General features: G+C 39.3%; 2 protein-coding genes across 2 annotated transcripts; one reads left to right on the top strand and one right to left on the bottom strand.

The window, feature by feature from the left end:
• The first annotated feature begins 7,583 nt into the window (after positions 1-7,583).
• Positions 7,584-14,284, top strand: LOC137635366 (2-keto-3-deoxygluconate permease 2-like). The gene is made up of 4 exons (XM_068367833.1): positions 7,584-7,605; positions 13,176-13,466; positions 13,578-13,739; positions 13,839-14,284. The coding sequence occupies exons 1-4, from the start codon at positions 7,584-7,586 to the stop codon at positions 14,282-14,284; spliced, it is 921 nt and encodes a 306-aa protein (XP_068223934.1).
• Positions 14,281-15,432, bottom strand: LOC137635365 (uncharacterized). Its single transcript, XM_068367832.1, has one exon. The coding sequence runs from the start codon at positions 15,430-15,432 to the stop codon at positions 14,281-14,283; it is 1,152 nt and encodes a 383-aa protein (XP_068223933.1).
• Positions 15,433-17,500: the final 2,068 nt, after the last annotated feature.

The raw sequence follows: 17,500 nt of genomic DNA, 5'->3' as shown, positions 1-17,500 counted from the left end.
TAATAATAATATTATTGAAAATAATAATAAGAGTAATAATAATAATAATAATAATAATAATAATAATAATAATAATAATAAAAATAATAATAATAATAATAATAATAACACCAGTAACAACAACAATAATAATAATAATAATAATAATAATAATAATTTAGAGTTCTTCTTCAAACAAATATTATTCTAAAAGAATTTTAGTATATAATCCTCTCGTATAGGTCGACTCACAAACTAAATGAAGAATATATAAATTTTTAAATCCTTTACAAAATCAATCGATTGAAAAGAATGAAAAAAGGTATGCAGAGCAATAAGAAAATTGTATCTTTAATCCTTTTCCTAAAAGAAGATTTGAATTCCTGTTCAAAATTTGAATATGGTTTTTAAATTTGAATTAAATCCTGAAATTTGAGTGTCATTACAAAATTCATTATTTTTCTTTGAAAGTGAAGAATATATGATATAAATGATACACAGTTAGAAAAGGCTTTTATAACATTTAAAAAACAGAAGGTTAGTTTTATGTAAGCATTTTTCCTCGATAATTATATCAACAACAACAACAACAACAATAACAACAACAATCCTTTTCCATTAGATTTACGGGCTTTAATTAGAGTTATTTAATTACTAATTAGTGTCTGGGGAGTCTTTTAAATCAGGTGGATGGAGTTGGTCCTTTCAAACGTGTCCTGGACGTGTTGGGAACGAGGGCAGACGAGAGACTTCTCCGGATTTAACTTTTCACTCACCTTGATTCGAACACGTTTCTGATGGATAATGTATTTCATTTTGCAATGGAGAGAGAGAGAGAGAGAGAGAGAGAGAGAGAGAGAGAGAGAGAGAGAGAGAGAGAGAGAGAGAGAGAGAGTCTTTTTCTATATTGTAACTGTATTTGATTTAACAATAGAGAGAGAGAGAGAGAGAGAGAGAGAGAGAGAGAGAGAGAGAGAGAGAGAGAGAGAGAGAGAGAGAGAGAGAGGATTTCAACACTTTTTTGATAGTCTATGTATTTCCTTTTACGAACGTAATTCGTCCATCCTGTTACGTATTTTTTCTGAAGTCTTTTCTTGTTATTTTACACATACATACATACATACATACATACATACATACACATAATTTCTGGTAATAAGTAGAAAATTTAAAAAGTTGGAATATTATTATAACGGATAATAATATCATTATGTTTTTTTCTAATTATGCTCTTTGGTAGAAATAATTGAAGAACTAATACATTGTAATACAATCGTTTACATAATAGAATACAGTAATATGAAAAACTGAAAAAAAAGGAAAATAATGAAGAATATATTAAAATGACCATTGCAGTATTTTAACTCTACATTTAAGGCAAAGTCTTAAAATCCAATGAAGTAGCTAAAAGATAAATTGTGTTATATGAAATGGATTTTGAGCGAAGCGAAATATGTATTTTTGGGTGATATAGCCATGTCGTCCTGATGGAGGGTTCCTAATAGTAGCTTCCAAGGGATATATGAACTACAGTGATATTCCCAGAGAATTTACCTTTAGGTATCCAGAATTCTAACTTCTGGCGCGAATATCCTTAAAATTTCTCTTAAGGATATCGCATAAATCAGGAAACGTATATCTTGATAAGACACATAGCTATCTTCACTCTGAATAGTGTTTTCGCCTCGAGGGGGAAGAGTGGGAAATTTGTAAGGGGGGCCGTTATCAAGGTTACCCTATTTCCCATACTACTATTGAGTATCAAGATGGTGCCATATTCCAGATGGCAGTTATTCCATGTAGCTTGAGCATGGAGCTACAGATATAGTAGTTTCGGGAGGGATCCTGCCAAGGCCTTTTCTATAGAAAAGGAGGGCGGGTCCATCAAGACGACATGGCTATCTCACCCAAAAATAGATTTTTCGCTTCGCTCAAATCCGTTTTTGGGGCTCAAGCAATGTCGTCCTGATGGAAGTTTACCAGAGAATTACTAGAAAGTACTGTATCTGTGGATTTTCATATATGCCTTAACTTTGGGACAATTTTTCTAAGGTCATCTGGACCATTGAGACAAATGACGTTATTGTTATCCATCATTACCACTTATCAGAGACAATGTTAGTGCTTTCTGCCCTCTGCAGGGAAAAGTCATACTAGACAGTAGTAAAGGGGTTCTCAAGGTTAGTATTTATTGAATGAACAATCATAAGTATCCACCCGATATACAGACGGTCTCACGGTTTGCATATATTGTCGGAAATATAAGTGTCAACTATATCCATTGTTTGTAAGCATACAATGATATGCGGTTTACTTAAATAAGTAAATACGAGAACTCTGGCATATATAAAGTGCAAATTGCAGGGCGAAATAGGACGCAATTGCATTCTAATAGACACTTATTTTGATTAAATGGCTAAATGGAAAATGAGTGAAACGAATGTAAAGTGTTAAAGGAATTATACGTGCAACGTATACAGAAAATATTTTTCATCCCTGAAAGGGAGAAATGATGAGTGACACTCTAAAGCTGAAAATTTTTGATAAATTTTCCCAATATAAATTCTGTAAATGTTGTATACTATAACACTATGTACTATGTACACACGGCACAAGTGTTATCTGTATTATTCCATACCTGAGATTTTGAAGTCTTAGTGTCACCATGGTGACACTCACTTAAAAGGTATTGCACCGGGAGTGTCAACACCTTTCCACCCTAATTTATAGACCCAATCAATTAACTGTTCATCGCAACACTAGACAACAGGTTTTGATACGCTACCTGCCGCCACCACATGGACTTTCTTGGCGTAGTGTTTGTAGAACACTCTGGATGATTTCCATCCAGTATATGAGCGAAGACATTCAAAGTCCATATCCTGAAAAAAGTTCAGTGATGAGCAATTTTTCTCGGATCATGACCTGCGGGTGTACTGACAGGATCCGCTCTGCGAATGAAGTAAGTGAGCTTCGCCCTCAGTTGTTTTAGGGATAAGTTTGATCCTCAGGTTTCTCCTTTGAAGAGCTGTCCTCCCCGGAAGTCTGAAGTTCTATGAAGTTAGACATTTAGACACTCTACTGGACATAGAGAGACATCTTCCTTCAGAGGGCAGATTCTCCTGGGACCCCATCTTTTAGTGGGTAGCTCGTTCTTGGCGAAAAAGGCTGGATCAGGAAAGAGATTCAGTTCTCCCACTTCTATGAACTTAATGTGGCCTTCATTTCTTGATAGGGCTACTATTTCACTAACTCTAGCCCCTGAGGCTATAGCGAACAGGAAAATAACCTTCTGGGTTAGATCCTTGAGAGAACAATCTTCATTGTTCACAGATGAAGCATAATGTAGGACCTTGTCCAAAGACCATGAGATGGTCTTCGGAGGAGCTGTAGGCCTAAGCCTAGCGCAAGCCTTCAGGATCTTGTTAAAGATATCGTTCATCAGATTCACCTGAAAGGCATATAGAAAACGTCTAGTCAAGGCTGACTTACACGTAGTTATCGTGATAGCTGCCAGACCTTGATTATGAAGGTGGATAAAGGACAGACAGAAGTCTATTGGAAATTATTTCGGTCCTTTTGCTTTAACAATAGCAACCCACTTTTTCCAAGACGATTCATATTGTCTTGTAGATGACTTAGACTTGTATTCTTCTAGGAAGTCTATATTGCCTTCTGAGATCCCAAATCTTTTCTTAACCACTAGGGCGAGAAATTCATGAAATGAAGGTTTTGGGTTCTCTGTGATGACAATTAACTTCTGAACCCTTTGAGATAGTGCTGGGTTCAGTACAAGGGCCAGCCTCAGCTTTAGTTCCCTCATTAGAAGGAACCAGTTGCACTTGGGCTATTTGGGAGCCAGTAGAGCTGCCGTTCCTTGGAAGGATCTCAGCATGTTGAGGACCTTCAGCAGGAGATTGGATGGAAGGAACAGGAATTTCCGGGTCCATCCGTTCCAAACTAGGGACATGGCGTCCGTTATCTCCTCTAGAGGGTCCCTGTATGGGGCTATATATCGAGGTAGTTTCTTGATGACGCTCGTCACGAAGAAGTCGATCTGCAGTTCCAGGACTCGAAGAGAATGGGTCTGGGTCTGTGGACCATTCTGACTCTATCGGCTCGAGCCTGAGTAGAGCATCCGCTGTCACATTGCGGATCATTTGTAAGTTAACTGCTGATAGGTGCCATCTCTTTAGGTAAGGGATTGCTAATATCACCTAGATTATATGGGACGATCTTGAGCCTTGTCGGTTCAGGGTCTCACTATCGCCCCGCTGTCCAAGATCAGCCTGATGAGGGCTGATCTGTGCGGATAGAGTTTCCCCAACGTCAACAGGACTGCCATGGCTTCCAAAATGTAGATGAGAAGGGCCTTGAGTAGATATGACCAATTCCCTTGGGCTTTCCCCTGATGGGAGTGAAATCCCCATTCTTCCGTCGAGGCATCCATGCGGATGATCTTCGATAGTCGAGGTGGTTGGAAGGGCCTGGTCCCCATTAAGCTTTTGGCCTTCGACCATGGGATGAGAAGCGATCAAGGTAAGACCAATATCGGTCATTTTAGATCTCTTTGAGTGTTTGATGCATATCTTCTCCAGACTCCTGACACATCTTTCAGTTGTGCTCTTAGCACTGGGTCTGTCACTGCCATGAACTGGAGAGAGTTCAGTAATCTTTCCTGTTAGCGTCTTGAAATCCTGTCGGATTACAGTAGTCTCTTGACCGACCTTGCGATCTCCTTCTTCATCCTTAAGGGAAAGGAGAGACAGTGTGACCTCAGGTTCCAATGGTTTTCCAGATATTGAAACCTTTGAGCTGGAGAGAGTCGAGACTTCTTGAAGTTGATCTTGCATCCCAGATGTCCCAGGAACTGGGTTACTTCTTTGGATGCTTGCAGACCAGCCGCTTCTGGTGTTGCCGGCACCAGCCAGTCGTCCAGGTACTTTGTTACCTGAACAGTTTCTAGGCATTATTATTGCATGACTGCGTCCGCCAGTTTCGTGAAGATACTTGGGACTGTGTTTAGTCCGAAGAGTATGGCTCTTAGAACATACTTTATCTTCTGCAACTTGAATCCTAGGTAGGAGGAGAGGGGGCGACTGACTAGAAGCTGCCAATAGGCATCTGTCAGGTCTATCGAGACTGTGAACGCCCCTTTCTGTAATAGGGTCCTTATGTGTAGAAGGATTAACATCCTGAACTTGCTGTTTCTTTTGAACTTGTTGAGTGGCGACTAGTCCAGAATGACTCTGAAATTTCCTGAGTCCTTCTTGGGAACACAAAACAGCCTTCCCTGGAATTTGAAGGACTTTGCTTTCCTTATAACCAGTATGCTCCAGAGCTATAGGGTATACTCTTCTAATATGGGGTTGGAGTGTTGGAAGAGTTGAGGTAATGATGGTGGAGACATGTCTAGTTTCTATCCTAGTCCAATCTTGACTAGGCCTTGGGCCCAAGGATCGAAGGTCCAACGATCCTATTGGAGCCTCCCTCCTACCAGAAGCGTCTCTTTGCTTCGATTGATCAGAAGGTTTACCTCCTCGACCGCCTACCTGGGGCACCGCGGTCATAGAACCTGTGGGATGTTGTTGAGCAGACCGAGGAAAAAGTCTAGGCTTCTTCGTCTTCCTTTTAGGTTGGGGACCCACATCCGGGGAAGACTTCCTCTTTCAAGAGATGCCCCACTCCTGGAGAAGGTTCCTATTCTCCTTGGTGGCTTTCTCGACTACCTCCTCGGCTACTTCGTTTGGAAAGAGGTCTTTACCCAGATGTTGGAAGATATCAGCTTCCTGGGTTCATGTTTCACTGTTGCAGCAGCGAACACGAACTCTCTACAGGCTCTCCTAGCCTTCATAAAGGCATATAGGTCTTTTACTAAGGTGGCCATATGCATTTTGGCCAAGACCATGAGCATCTCTAGGGTACTTTGTTGGCCTGCACACATCTCTATGCAGTTTTGCAGGGATAAGGAGGCCGCAAGTCTCTCCTTTGTCTCTTGTTCCTTGCACAAGAGAAACTCAGAAAGTTTAGGGAGATTCTCGCTAAAGTGTCATCCAGCGATGTCCGCGTCAATTTTCCATGGTGAGAAGGTTAAGTGGACTTCCTTCCAATCCTTCTCCCTCATGGGCAAGGCTAGTGAGAGAGGCCTGCATTCCTCAAGTGCAGGGCATGGTTTGCCTGCCTCCGCTGCCTTGGCAACATATTTTAATGCCTTCCACAAAAAGGGGAAGGCTATTGAAGCAGGAGCAAGAAAGGTAGGGTGTCTCTTATTTAGGGCGAACACTTTCGACACCGAGTAACCCGCCTTTCTCAGGCTACTTGAAAAGAGAGCCTGTGCCTTATCGTGGTCATGAACCATGAATTCCTTCGGTTCCACCTCTTTTTCTGACGTTAGTTCATGCTTCAGTCTAATGAAGCAATCAGGAAAAGCGTTAAAGCTTGGCCAAAACTGGATTTATTCTAAAGGGACCGCTCCTATCTCTGAGATGTAGATTTTGCCATCCATAATCGGCATAAGCTCCGCATACTTCCAGGGATTGGTTTTGGAGCATGACGGGAGGTCTTGGCCTCTGGGTCGCTTGAATGACCCTCGGGAGGCGATTTTAGGTAAATTTCTCGAAAGCAATTTCTCGAAAGTCAAATTCTCGAACTCAATTGCTTGAAAAATAATTTCTCGAACTATCATTTTCTCGAATCCCATATTTCTCGAAAACTGATATCTATTTTGTTGAGAAAATTGAATGGAAAAATTTTCATGTATTTCAAGGAAAAATATATCCCTTTGGGTTGACAAACACAAATGTTGAAAATCTATTGTAAATGAAGGAATGAAAAAAATACAAAGGTTATAATTTTGTAGTATGTATAAAAACATTATCATTTAGAATGAAATATAGTATTAAAATTCAAGCAATCAAAATGAAATGTATGCTACACTTCGTATATATTCTTCGACAGGCCTCTCTTCATCTCTTTTTATTTTCGGATTTTCACTTGTTTTAGTCTCATTTATTTTCTTTGTACTTTATTTTTCCATACTGTATTATTCTATCTAAACAAAGTAAAGTTAATATCTTTTATGACGCAAACATAGGATTACAAATAGGTACGCAGTGTATCGTGCATTATTCGTATGCCCGTAAATACAGGACACCATAGAATGCTAATAGCAAGGTCCGCCTCTTTATAAATTGGTCTTTGGCGCTTATGGGATACTTTCGATTGTGTTCGAGAAATTTACTTGTTCGTTTTCGAGTAACTGACATTCGAGAAAATGATAGTTCGGAAAATTATTTTTAGGTCAATTGAATTCAAGAAATTTACCTTCGAGCAATTGATTTCGAGAAATTTGCCTGACCCCTCTGGGGACCATGAGTGGAGCTTCACGGAGCTCTCTCTTGAATTTTGCTTCCTTTGTTTCACCTTGTTTGCAAAAGTTTTCCATTAGACCCGTAAGATGGGCCAGTGACTGGCTCATTTTGTCAAATAGAAGGGTAGAAGGTGAAGACATCGAGGTTAACAGGTCCAGGGCCAGCACAGACGGAAGGAATTCCGACACAACATCGTCATCTTCTTCCAGAGGTGCCCTCCTGCCCTCCATCTCGATGGCAATCTGGACACAGGGAGGTACGAGTCGTGCTTGGGGCACCACCATTTCACTACTTGCTTTTGGGGACAGTAAGCTACGCATCCTATCGTTAGGTAGGTATGGTCCCGGAGAGTTCTTCTGGAACCCTCTTACCCATTTGTGTAGTTTCTTATGTGCCGCATCCCTAGACTCCATTAACTTGGGATTATCAAAACCTTCAGTCACTAAGGTCCGGCAGATATTGCAGACTTAGGGGTCCCAATATTGCAGGCATTCGGTAATAATATTGCAGGGGGCATGAGACCTGCATGCTTTATGACCGTAAAAGTACGTACTCTTAAGATTGCAGAAGACTGCCTCGCATTTCATCTGGGGTTCCTCCGGTAAGGAAAGGAAAACAGAATGACTATACGATAGTTTATCTCACCTGATAAACAATATGTAATTAGTCATATTTTAATTATTATAGCTTAGGATAGCAAGCTAGAAAGGAATAGTGAAAGACACGTACTTGTGTATCCCTCCCAACCAATTGCTGTAACCTCCCCCCAGTATTAAAAATAGTTTCCTTTATCAGGGCAACTCGAAAGAAAAGGGTTCTAACCCCTAGGGATAGAAAAAGTGTACACTGCCACTGACCCTTCTAATTATTTAATATTGTGTGGTAAGTATTAAACTGATTTCCAATCAGAGTATTGAAGGAATTCTATTCTTTCAATATAGGTACGGTCTCAGCAAAAGCCTGCACAAGGGTACACAAGATATGTTAGAAATTAACTACTGTATAATAATACTATAGTTTTTTGTTTGCAGTATATACTATATTGCAAATATACTGGCTACTGTATAATCATATACTGTAGTTCAGCAGGTGTACTGCCGGCATGGCTAGCACCTGGCGGCACTGTCCAGCCGGCATGTCGCCGACTGGACTAGAAATTAGGAATGACACATACTTGTGTATCCAACCCAGCCAATTTCTGTGACTTTCCCTTCCAATATTAAAACCATAGAGTTTCCTGATCAGGGAAGCTCAAATACAAGGGTTTTAACCTTTAAGGATAGAAAGTGTACTACCACTGGCCCTTCTAAATTATTTAATATTGAAGGGTAAAATGTAAACTGATTTCTAATCGGAGTATTGAAGGAATTCTATCCTTTCAATTTAGGATTGGTCTCAGCAAAAGATTGGGCAAGGATATCCAAGATGTATGTTGGAAATTAACTACTTGTATAATAAATACAATAGTTTTCTATCTGCAGTATATACTGTACTGCAAATATACTGACTACTGTATAATCATATACTGTAGTTCAGCCGGCATATAGCCGGCATAGCTAGTCCCTGACGGAACAGTAAGGCCGGCATACAAGCTGATAGAGAGAGAGAAAGCATGGAGTGAAGGACCGCCTTATTACTGTGTATGTTTACACTAATTAAGGATGTAAGTATATAACTTACAGCCTTCCCCCAGAAAGAAGGTTCAAATGGAAGGGGAGAATGTATCATTCAGGCTTCCATCCAACCACAAGTACCGTTGCTGGCATAGTCCAGACGGCATATGGCCGGGTGGCTAGTATCCAGCGGCACTGGTACAGACGGCCTGCCACCGACTGATTAAGTACCTGTCGACAACGGCCCTGCCGGCAGACTGCCAACCGGGTAAGTACCCCGGTTACAGGACTTGTGGACGGCAGTCCAAGGGAGGACTGAAAAACCTAGGTGACAGAAGGGTCTCCCACAGGCAGCCGTTAGGCCGGCACAACCTTTGCGGATCTTTGTCCATAAGGGAAAGCTGAGTGACTAAACAGCTGCTATGTAGGAGCCCGGCCAGCCCCACAACACGCCAGTGAGCAGCGAGATTGCGGGACAATAGCCATAGCTAGAAGGACAGAGAGGGGCAGGGGAAAGAGTCCTATATAATTTGTAGAAGGCGGCGGCAATGTTGCCTCCCCCCCCCCCTCCCTTACACAAAGGAGAAACTCTGTTTCAGTATCGGCGCCGTCCTAGGCGGCAGAAGAATGTTTATTCTTGAACCTAGGGTCTGCCGAAATATTGTTAGGAGGGGCCGGTAGGTTTGCCACCCCCTCTCCACAAGGGAGAAACATTGTTTTAGTGCCGGCGCCATCCTAGGCTGTAGAAGAATGTCTATGCTTCAGCCCAGGGTCTGCCAGCATAGGACTAGTCTTCTAAACCGCAGGGAGAACGTGGCGGCAACATACCACAACCACAGGTGCGGTTTAGTGAGGCTAGCTTCCTATGCCGGTGGTTATAAGCCGGCAGGGGAGTGACTACTCACCCTGCCGGCCTGCCGCCAGCAAAAGACTGAATACTCTGAGATTCTGTCAAAAACCAAAGCCGGACACTCGCTTGCAAAGGTGGGAGACAGAAGAAACCCTAGCCTAGTCAAGCTGGAGTAAACTACTCTATTGCAAGACCGGAAAGGGTTGCTGCCTGCGGCGGCACTCAGAGGGAGAGACGGATTTCCCATGACTCTCCACAGGAGACAAGTATCGATTTATATAATTTTAGGAGATATACTATCTCCCTTAGAATCAATAAAATGATACACCATGGTAAACGGGGAAATGTCTGAAAGTATTCTACATCGCCTAGGTTAGGTAACCTAGGCAAGACGAGATCTCAGTTACCTAAATCACCGAAACTCTATAGTATACGATCGACAAAGAAAGAGGAAAATTATGCATACCATAAATATCTTTACAAGTATAATGATGCCTAAACAGCTTTCTTAATTTATTAATGCTATTTCAACCAGGAAAGTCGTTTTGCTAACTAAATAACACATGCCTAACGAATGACAGTACCCATGGCACCTCCGGTAACAGGCCTAGCTCCTAAGCACAATAGATTTCTCTAATTTCACTGTGAAACAAGAGCTAAAATTATATACACTTTAAAGAATCAATACTCAACTTCCCAGAGGCAAAAGATTCTGGAGATTGCATAATAATCCTCACAAAATCGATCGAAAAGGTTAGGTCAACAGGGAACACCACTGTGCAAATTCGCTACAAAATTAGGAATAATCGACATCTTGAATATAGCGCTATCTTGATACTCAATATTTATATGGGAAATAGGGTAACCTTGATAACAGTCACCTTCCAAATTTGTCGCTCTTCCCCCTCGAGGCGAAAATGCTATTCGGGGTGAAGATCGCTATGTGTCGTATCAAGATATACGTCCCCTGAATTATGTGATATCCTTTAGAGAAATTTTAAGGATATTCGCGCCAGGAGTTAGTATTCTGGAGACCTAAAGGTAAATTCTCTGGGAATGTCACTGTAGTTCATATATCACTTGGAAGCTACTATTAGGAACCCTCCATCAGGAACACATTGCTTGAGCCCAAAAATGCTATCTGTTATTTGAATTTCTCATCCATCCGCTATGTTTGTTCACTCACATCTTGATTCTAACACTGACAATAAGAACAACAATATGTTTTTATAAATTGTTTATGAAAATTTTGTTATAAAGGGTTGTTGTGTACGTAGTAATTTCTGGACCACATATTTATTTATTTATTTATCTATTTATTGATTTATTTAATCTTACTATAGATAAATTAGAACAGAAAATTAAATTGATTACCTCAATGTTTCATCTCTGATCTTTACTTTTAATATAGAAAGATCATGACTTGAAAAAAAAATAGACCTGGCGAAACTATTTAATTCCATAACAATGTTTTTTTTCCTATCAAATAAGGGAGACATGCAATAGTAAGCTCTTCTGGCTCTAATGTAATAAGCTTTTGCTCTGAAGATATCTTTATTTCATTAAAAGTTTGCGTATAATGAAGATATCACCTGTAGGCTGCTATGAGGTACAAGGGACACCTGCTTCTGAGCTTTGAAGGAGATCGGAGCTGAGAATTACTGTTGCTTCTCAGCTTTAGAGGAAAAGAATTTTTCCGGGTGAGCTGTTGTATCACCTTTTATTCCGAATAACAGGACGAAAAAAAAAAAATGTCCAAGATAGAGCTTCCAGAAATCTTGAGACTTTACACAATATGTATATATTTTGTGTAATTGAAGATTAGTTACACTAAATAAGTATTTCTTCAAACTGTAGGACACCTGGAATTTCAAAATATATGCAAATAAATGAAGAAATATTGTGAGTGATAATTAATAAAGTTGAATTTCACCATAAATTCATTTGAAGCGAGATATCAGTGAAGTGATTCAGCAAAATAAGAACTGCGATCGATACAAAGAGAGTAGCATCATCTGCATAAGCAACAGAATAGTTTTCAGGAATAAGATAACATAATATTTGTATTATAAATTTTTCTTGGATATTTAGCTGATTTTCCCATGATAGTATGAAGCTCACGGTCAGTGAATCAATATTATTATTATTATTATTATTATTATTATTAGTAGTAGTAGTAGTAGTAGTAGTAGTAGTAGTAGTAGTAGGAGTAGTAATCTCAGTTGTAGAAATATCACTTATAAGAAATAAATACCTAAATTTATATGAACAATAATAAAACGTTTATTAGGATGATAAAAATATGAGCATATTTAATCTATCAAGGTTAATTAATAAACCCACAATTTAGGAATTTGCTTTAATAACACTCAGTGTTCCAGAACAGCTAATGATTATTCCAATACACACAATAGTAATGATTATTCCAATACACAATAGTAATGATTATTCCATTAAACACAATAGTAATGATTATTCCAATACATAATAGTAATGATTATTCCAATACACAATAGTAATGATTATTCCAATAAACACAATAGTAATGATTATTCCAATACACATAATAGTAATGATTATTCCAATAAACACAATAGTAATGATTATTCCAATACACATAATAGTAATGATTATTCCAATAAACACAATAGTAATGATTATTCCAATACACACAATAGTAATGATTATTCCAATAAACACAATAGTAATGATTATTCCAATACACATAATAGTAATGATTATTCCAATAAACACAATAGTAATGATTATTCCAATACACATAATAGTAATGATCATTCCAATACACACAATAGTAATGATTATTCCAATACACACAATAGTAATGATTATTCCAATACACACAATAGTAATGATTATTCCAATACACATAATAGTAATGATCATTCCAATACACACAATAGTAATGATTATTCCAATACACATAATAGTAATGATTATTCCAATACACACAATAGTAATGATCATTCCAATACACACAATAGTAATGATTATTCCAATACACATAATAGTAATGATTATTCCAATAAACACAATAGTAATGATTATTCCAATACACAATAGTAATGATTATTCCAATACACACAATAGTAATGATTATTCCAATACACACAATAGTAATGATTATTCCAATACACATAATAGTAATGATTATTCTAAGACACACAAAAGTGAGATGTTTTTAATTGCTCAAAAAATTATTTTTTCCTTTTTCTTTTTGTCATTCTGTTGTTGTTGTTTTATTTGTTTCTGCCGCTACGGTTGGAGTACACTGCTGCTAAGAGATCTGTTGATGAAGATTTGCAGTAGTTGTTGTAGACTTTAGTGTGGTTGTGGGATTTGCAGTTGTTGTTGTAGACTCTGGTGTGGTTGTAGGATTTGCAGTTGTTATTGTAGGTTCTTGTGTGGTTGTGGGATTTGCAGTTGTTGTTGTAGACTCTGGTGTGGTTGTAGGATTTGCAGTTGTTGTTGTAGGTTCTGGCATGGTTGTGGGATTTGCAGTTGTTGTTGTAGACTCTGGTGTGGTTGTAGGATTTGCAGTTGTTGTTGTAGGTTCTTGTGTGGTTGTGGGATTTGCAGTTGTTGTTGTAGACTCTGGTGTGGTTGTAGGATTTGCAGTTGTTGTTGTAGGTTCTGGTGTGGTTGTGGGATTTGCAGTTGTTGTTGTAGGTTCTTGTGTGGTTGTGGGATTTGCAGTTGTTGTTGTAGATTCTGGTGTGGTTGTGGGATTTGCAATTGTTGTTGTAGGTTCTGGTGTGGTTGTGGGATTTGCAGCTGTTGGTGTAGGTTCTGGTGAGGTTGTGGGATTCGCAGTTGTTGTTGTAGATTCTGGAGTGGTTGTGGGATTTACAGTTGTTGTTGTAGGTTCTGGGGTTGTTGTGGGATTTGCAGTTGTTGTTGTAGGTTCTGGTGGGGTTGTGGGATTTGCAGTTGTTGTTGTAGGTTCTGGTGTGGTTATGGAATTTGCAGTTGTTGTTGTAGGTTCAAGTGTGGTTGTGGGATTTGCAGTTGTCGTTGTAGGTTCTGGTGTTGTTGTGGGATTTGCATTTGTTGTTGTAGGTTCTGGTGTGGTTGTGGGATTTGCAGTTTTTGCTATAGGTTCTGGTGTGGTTGTGAGATTTGCAGCTTTTGGTGTAGGTTGTGGTGTGGTTGTGGGATTTGCAGTTGTTGTTATAGGTTGTGGTGTGGTTGTGGGATTTGCAGTGATTGTTGTAGGTTCTGGTGTGGTTGTGGGGTTTGCAGTTGTTGTTGTAGGTTCTGGTGTGGTTGTGGGATTTGCATTTGTCATTGGAGGTTCTGGTGTGGTTGTGAGATTTGCAGTTGTTGTTGTATATTTTGGTGTGGTTGTGAGATTTGCAGTTGTTGTTGTATATTTTGGTGTGGTTGTTGGATTTGCAGTTGTTGTTGAAGGTGCAAATGTTGTTATGGGATTTGCAGTTGTTGTTGTAGGTTAAAGTATGGTTGTGGTATTAGGTGTTGTTGTTGCAGCTTCAAGTGTGGTTGTGAGATTTGCAGTTATTGTTGTAGGTTCAAGCGTGGTTGTGGGATTTGTAGTTGTTGTTGAAGGTACAAGTGTGGTTGTGGGATTTTCAGTTGTTGTTGTAGGTTCAAGTGTGGTTTTGGGGTTTGCAGTTATTGTTGTAGGTTCTGGTGTGGTTGTGGGATTTGCAGTTGTTGTTGTAGGTTCAAGTGTGGTTGTGGGATTTGTAGTTGTTGTTGTTGGTTTAAGTGTGGATGTGGGATTTGCAATTGTTGTTGAAGGTTCTGGTGTGGTTGTGGGATTTGCAGTTGTTGTTGTAGGTTCCAGTGTGGTTGTGGGATTTGCAGTTATTGTTGGGGGTTGAGCCGTGGTTATAGGATTTACTGTTGGTGGAATAGTAGTCGTGACTTCAGCTGTTGTTGGAGATTGGATTGTTGTAGGTAAAGGTGAGGTCTGTGCCGCAGGTATTGTATTCGGTTGCCCTGATGATTGAGGAGGTATTGGAGGATTGCCAGACGTTGGTGATGGTGAGGTGTCTTCAGGTTTTGCTGTTGTTGGAGGATTGCCAGACATTGGTGATGCTGGAGAGTTTCCAGGTCCTACTGTTGTTGGAGGATTGCCAGACGTTGGTGATGCTGGAGTGTTTCCAGGTCCTATTGTTGTTGGAGGATTGCCAGACGTTGGTGATACTGGAGTGTTTCCGGGTCCTACTGTTGTTGGAGGATTGCCAGACGTTGGTGATGCTGGAGTGTTTCCGGGTCCTACTGTTGTTGGAGGATTGCCAGATGTTGGTGATGCTGGAGTGTTTCCGTGTCCTACTGTTGTTGGAAAACTGCCAGACGTTGGTGATGCTGGAGTGTTTCCGGTTCCAACTGTTGTTGGAGGATTGCCAGATGTCGGTGATGCTGGAGTGTTTCCGGGTCCTACTGTTGTTGGAAGACTGCCAGACGTTGGTGATGCTGGAGTGTTTCCGGGTCCAACTGTTGTTGGAGGTTTGCCAGATGTTGAAGGGCCTGTGGAGTTTCCAGATCCTGCTGTTGCTGGAGGATTGCTAGACGTAGAAAGTGTTGGTGGAATCAGAGCGGCGGAAGTTTGCTCTGGATAATCAGAATTCAGGCCCATCATAGTAGTCACTCCACCATGGTGCGAGGTACCTGAACCTTACAATATTTTAAAATTCAAAAGATTAGTTCTGAAATAAAAGGAGAAACTCGAGCTGGACAATGGCGAAGAACCTCTAAATGGAAAGAAGAAAAAGGAGGAAAACAATGCCGGTTAGTCACTTAATCTAAGAAGTAAAGGAACTTTGAATACGCCTCTGGTGTGCTTTAGGAGACAGACTATTAACGGGACCACCTTTACAGAAACATTTACTGAAACGTATTCAATCTTCATTTGACATAGTCTTTACATAATGATCAAATTTGTCCGTCTAATCAATAACTTCCAAAATGATTTAAATATCTGGTTTTCCGGTAATTAAAACTAGTAGAAAGAAAAGTTTTCATATAAATATTACAAAAGTGCAGTCATAAACTATCACAGTTAGTTTAAATCCAGATACATTCTTGTAGCTAAAATTAGTAGGTTTGTTTACTGTTCACTTCGTACAATTATCCGAAAATGGCGCAAGTGAAAAAAAAACCCTCTGCATGAAAGGGTTTTTGAAAAGGATGTGTAATTTTATTTGTGGGTCCTCTTCTGTATCTAGAAGTGATTAAATTCTGAGAAAGTTTGATAAATACGAATCATTAAAATTTAAAGCGATGACAATATATTGAAGAAATTTCCATCATACGCGAGCAAAAAGACGCTTACGCTTATGACAGAAGTGCAGACACTTTACATATGAGTAATATAAATACTCAGAGCACAAAATAAAGAATGCATTATTGATATCTGAAATTTTATTTTATTGCTACTACTGCTATCACTAGTTATAAGATTTATGTTAGCAGAACGAATTATTCTATAGCTACGGTTATGAAAGATGATAGACAAGTATGAAAAATTAAATGTACCGCAATGTTGCCATAGGCATTCAGACAAAGATGTTTCTCTGATTCTGATGACTCATTATATATAATAAACGATTTTGTTTAAGAAGTATTGAATTTTTCTTGGAAATATTAAATCTATGTGGATTTAAAAATCATATAATTCCTCACATTTTACGAGTATGAATATATAACTGATGAGCAACTTAGACGAATACAAACATATTTATAGATCGAAGATTAAATGAGATTTCCCGTTTCTACTATAGAAATAGATGTAATTCATTGAGATACTACCACTAAAGAGTTATGGCATTTATTGACTGGCTAAACAGTATTACATTGAATCCTTCTCAGGTTACGGTTCATTTTCCCTTTGCCTACACACACACCGAATAGTCTGGCTTATTCTCTACATATTCTCCTCAGTCCTCCTACGCCTATCAACACTTAGATTACTAAACAATTCTTCTTAATCCAATGGGTTACTGCACTGTAATTTTCCAGTGGCTACTTTCCTCTTGGTAAGGGTAGAAGAGACTCTTCAGCTATGGTAAGCAGCTCTTCTAAGAGAAGGACACTCCGAAATCAAACCATTGTTCTCAAACAATAATAATTGTATTAATAATATGGAATAACTTGCGCAGGGGGAAGGAATAGGGGAATAAAGGTATCTTGTGCAGGAAGTTATGGTGCTATCCCATCACCTTTAGTAAGATAAGCAGTGAAAGAATGCAAAAACAATGAGAATGAAAGTTAGCATGCAGTGATACTTAGCTGTGACCTCCAAGAATGTTTCTCAAAGGACAAGAGTAACATGAATGTCTGCTTGTTCTCTTCTTCTGAGGGTCACCGATAACTGGAGTTAACTGGGTCTTCGGATTCTAGATGGTTTCATAAAGGCTTGATTCCTATGATTTATAGCTTCCTCGTTGAAGTTTTTTATACCAGTAACCAGTTTATAGGAAATAAGTCCACCAGTTACTGGACGCTAATGATGCCACAAATTGCCATAAATTGAAGAGGACATAAGTTGCGAGAAGTTTTAGAGGCCTAAAATTGCCATATGTCTAAGAGGCTGTAATTCGCCAGAATCTAAGCAGGGTAAAAATTGCCAAATGTTGGAGAGGCACTCAGTCATCAGAAGTGAAATATGCCATAAATCGCAATAAATTGAAAAGGTTGCATGTTGC

The sequence above is a fragment of the Palaemon carinicauda genome, unplaced genomic scaffold (genome assembly GCF_036898095.1).
Source record: "Palaemon carinicauda isolate YSFRI2023 unplaced genomic scaffold, ASM3689809v2 scaffold118, whole genome shotgun sequence".
Classification (NCBI taxonomy): domain Eukaryota; kingdom Metazoa; phylum Arthropoda; class Malacostraca; order Decapoda; family Palaemonidae; genus Palaemon; species Palaemon carinicauda.
Note: the sequence above shows the minus strand (reverse complement) of the source record. Positions and strands in the feature narration are given on the sequence as shown.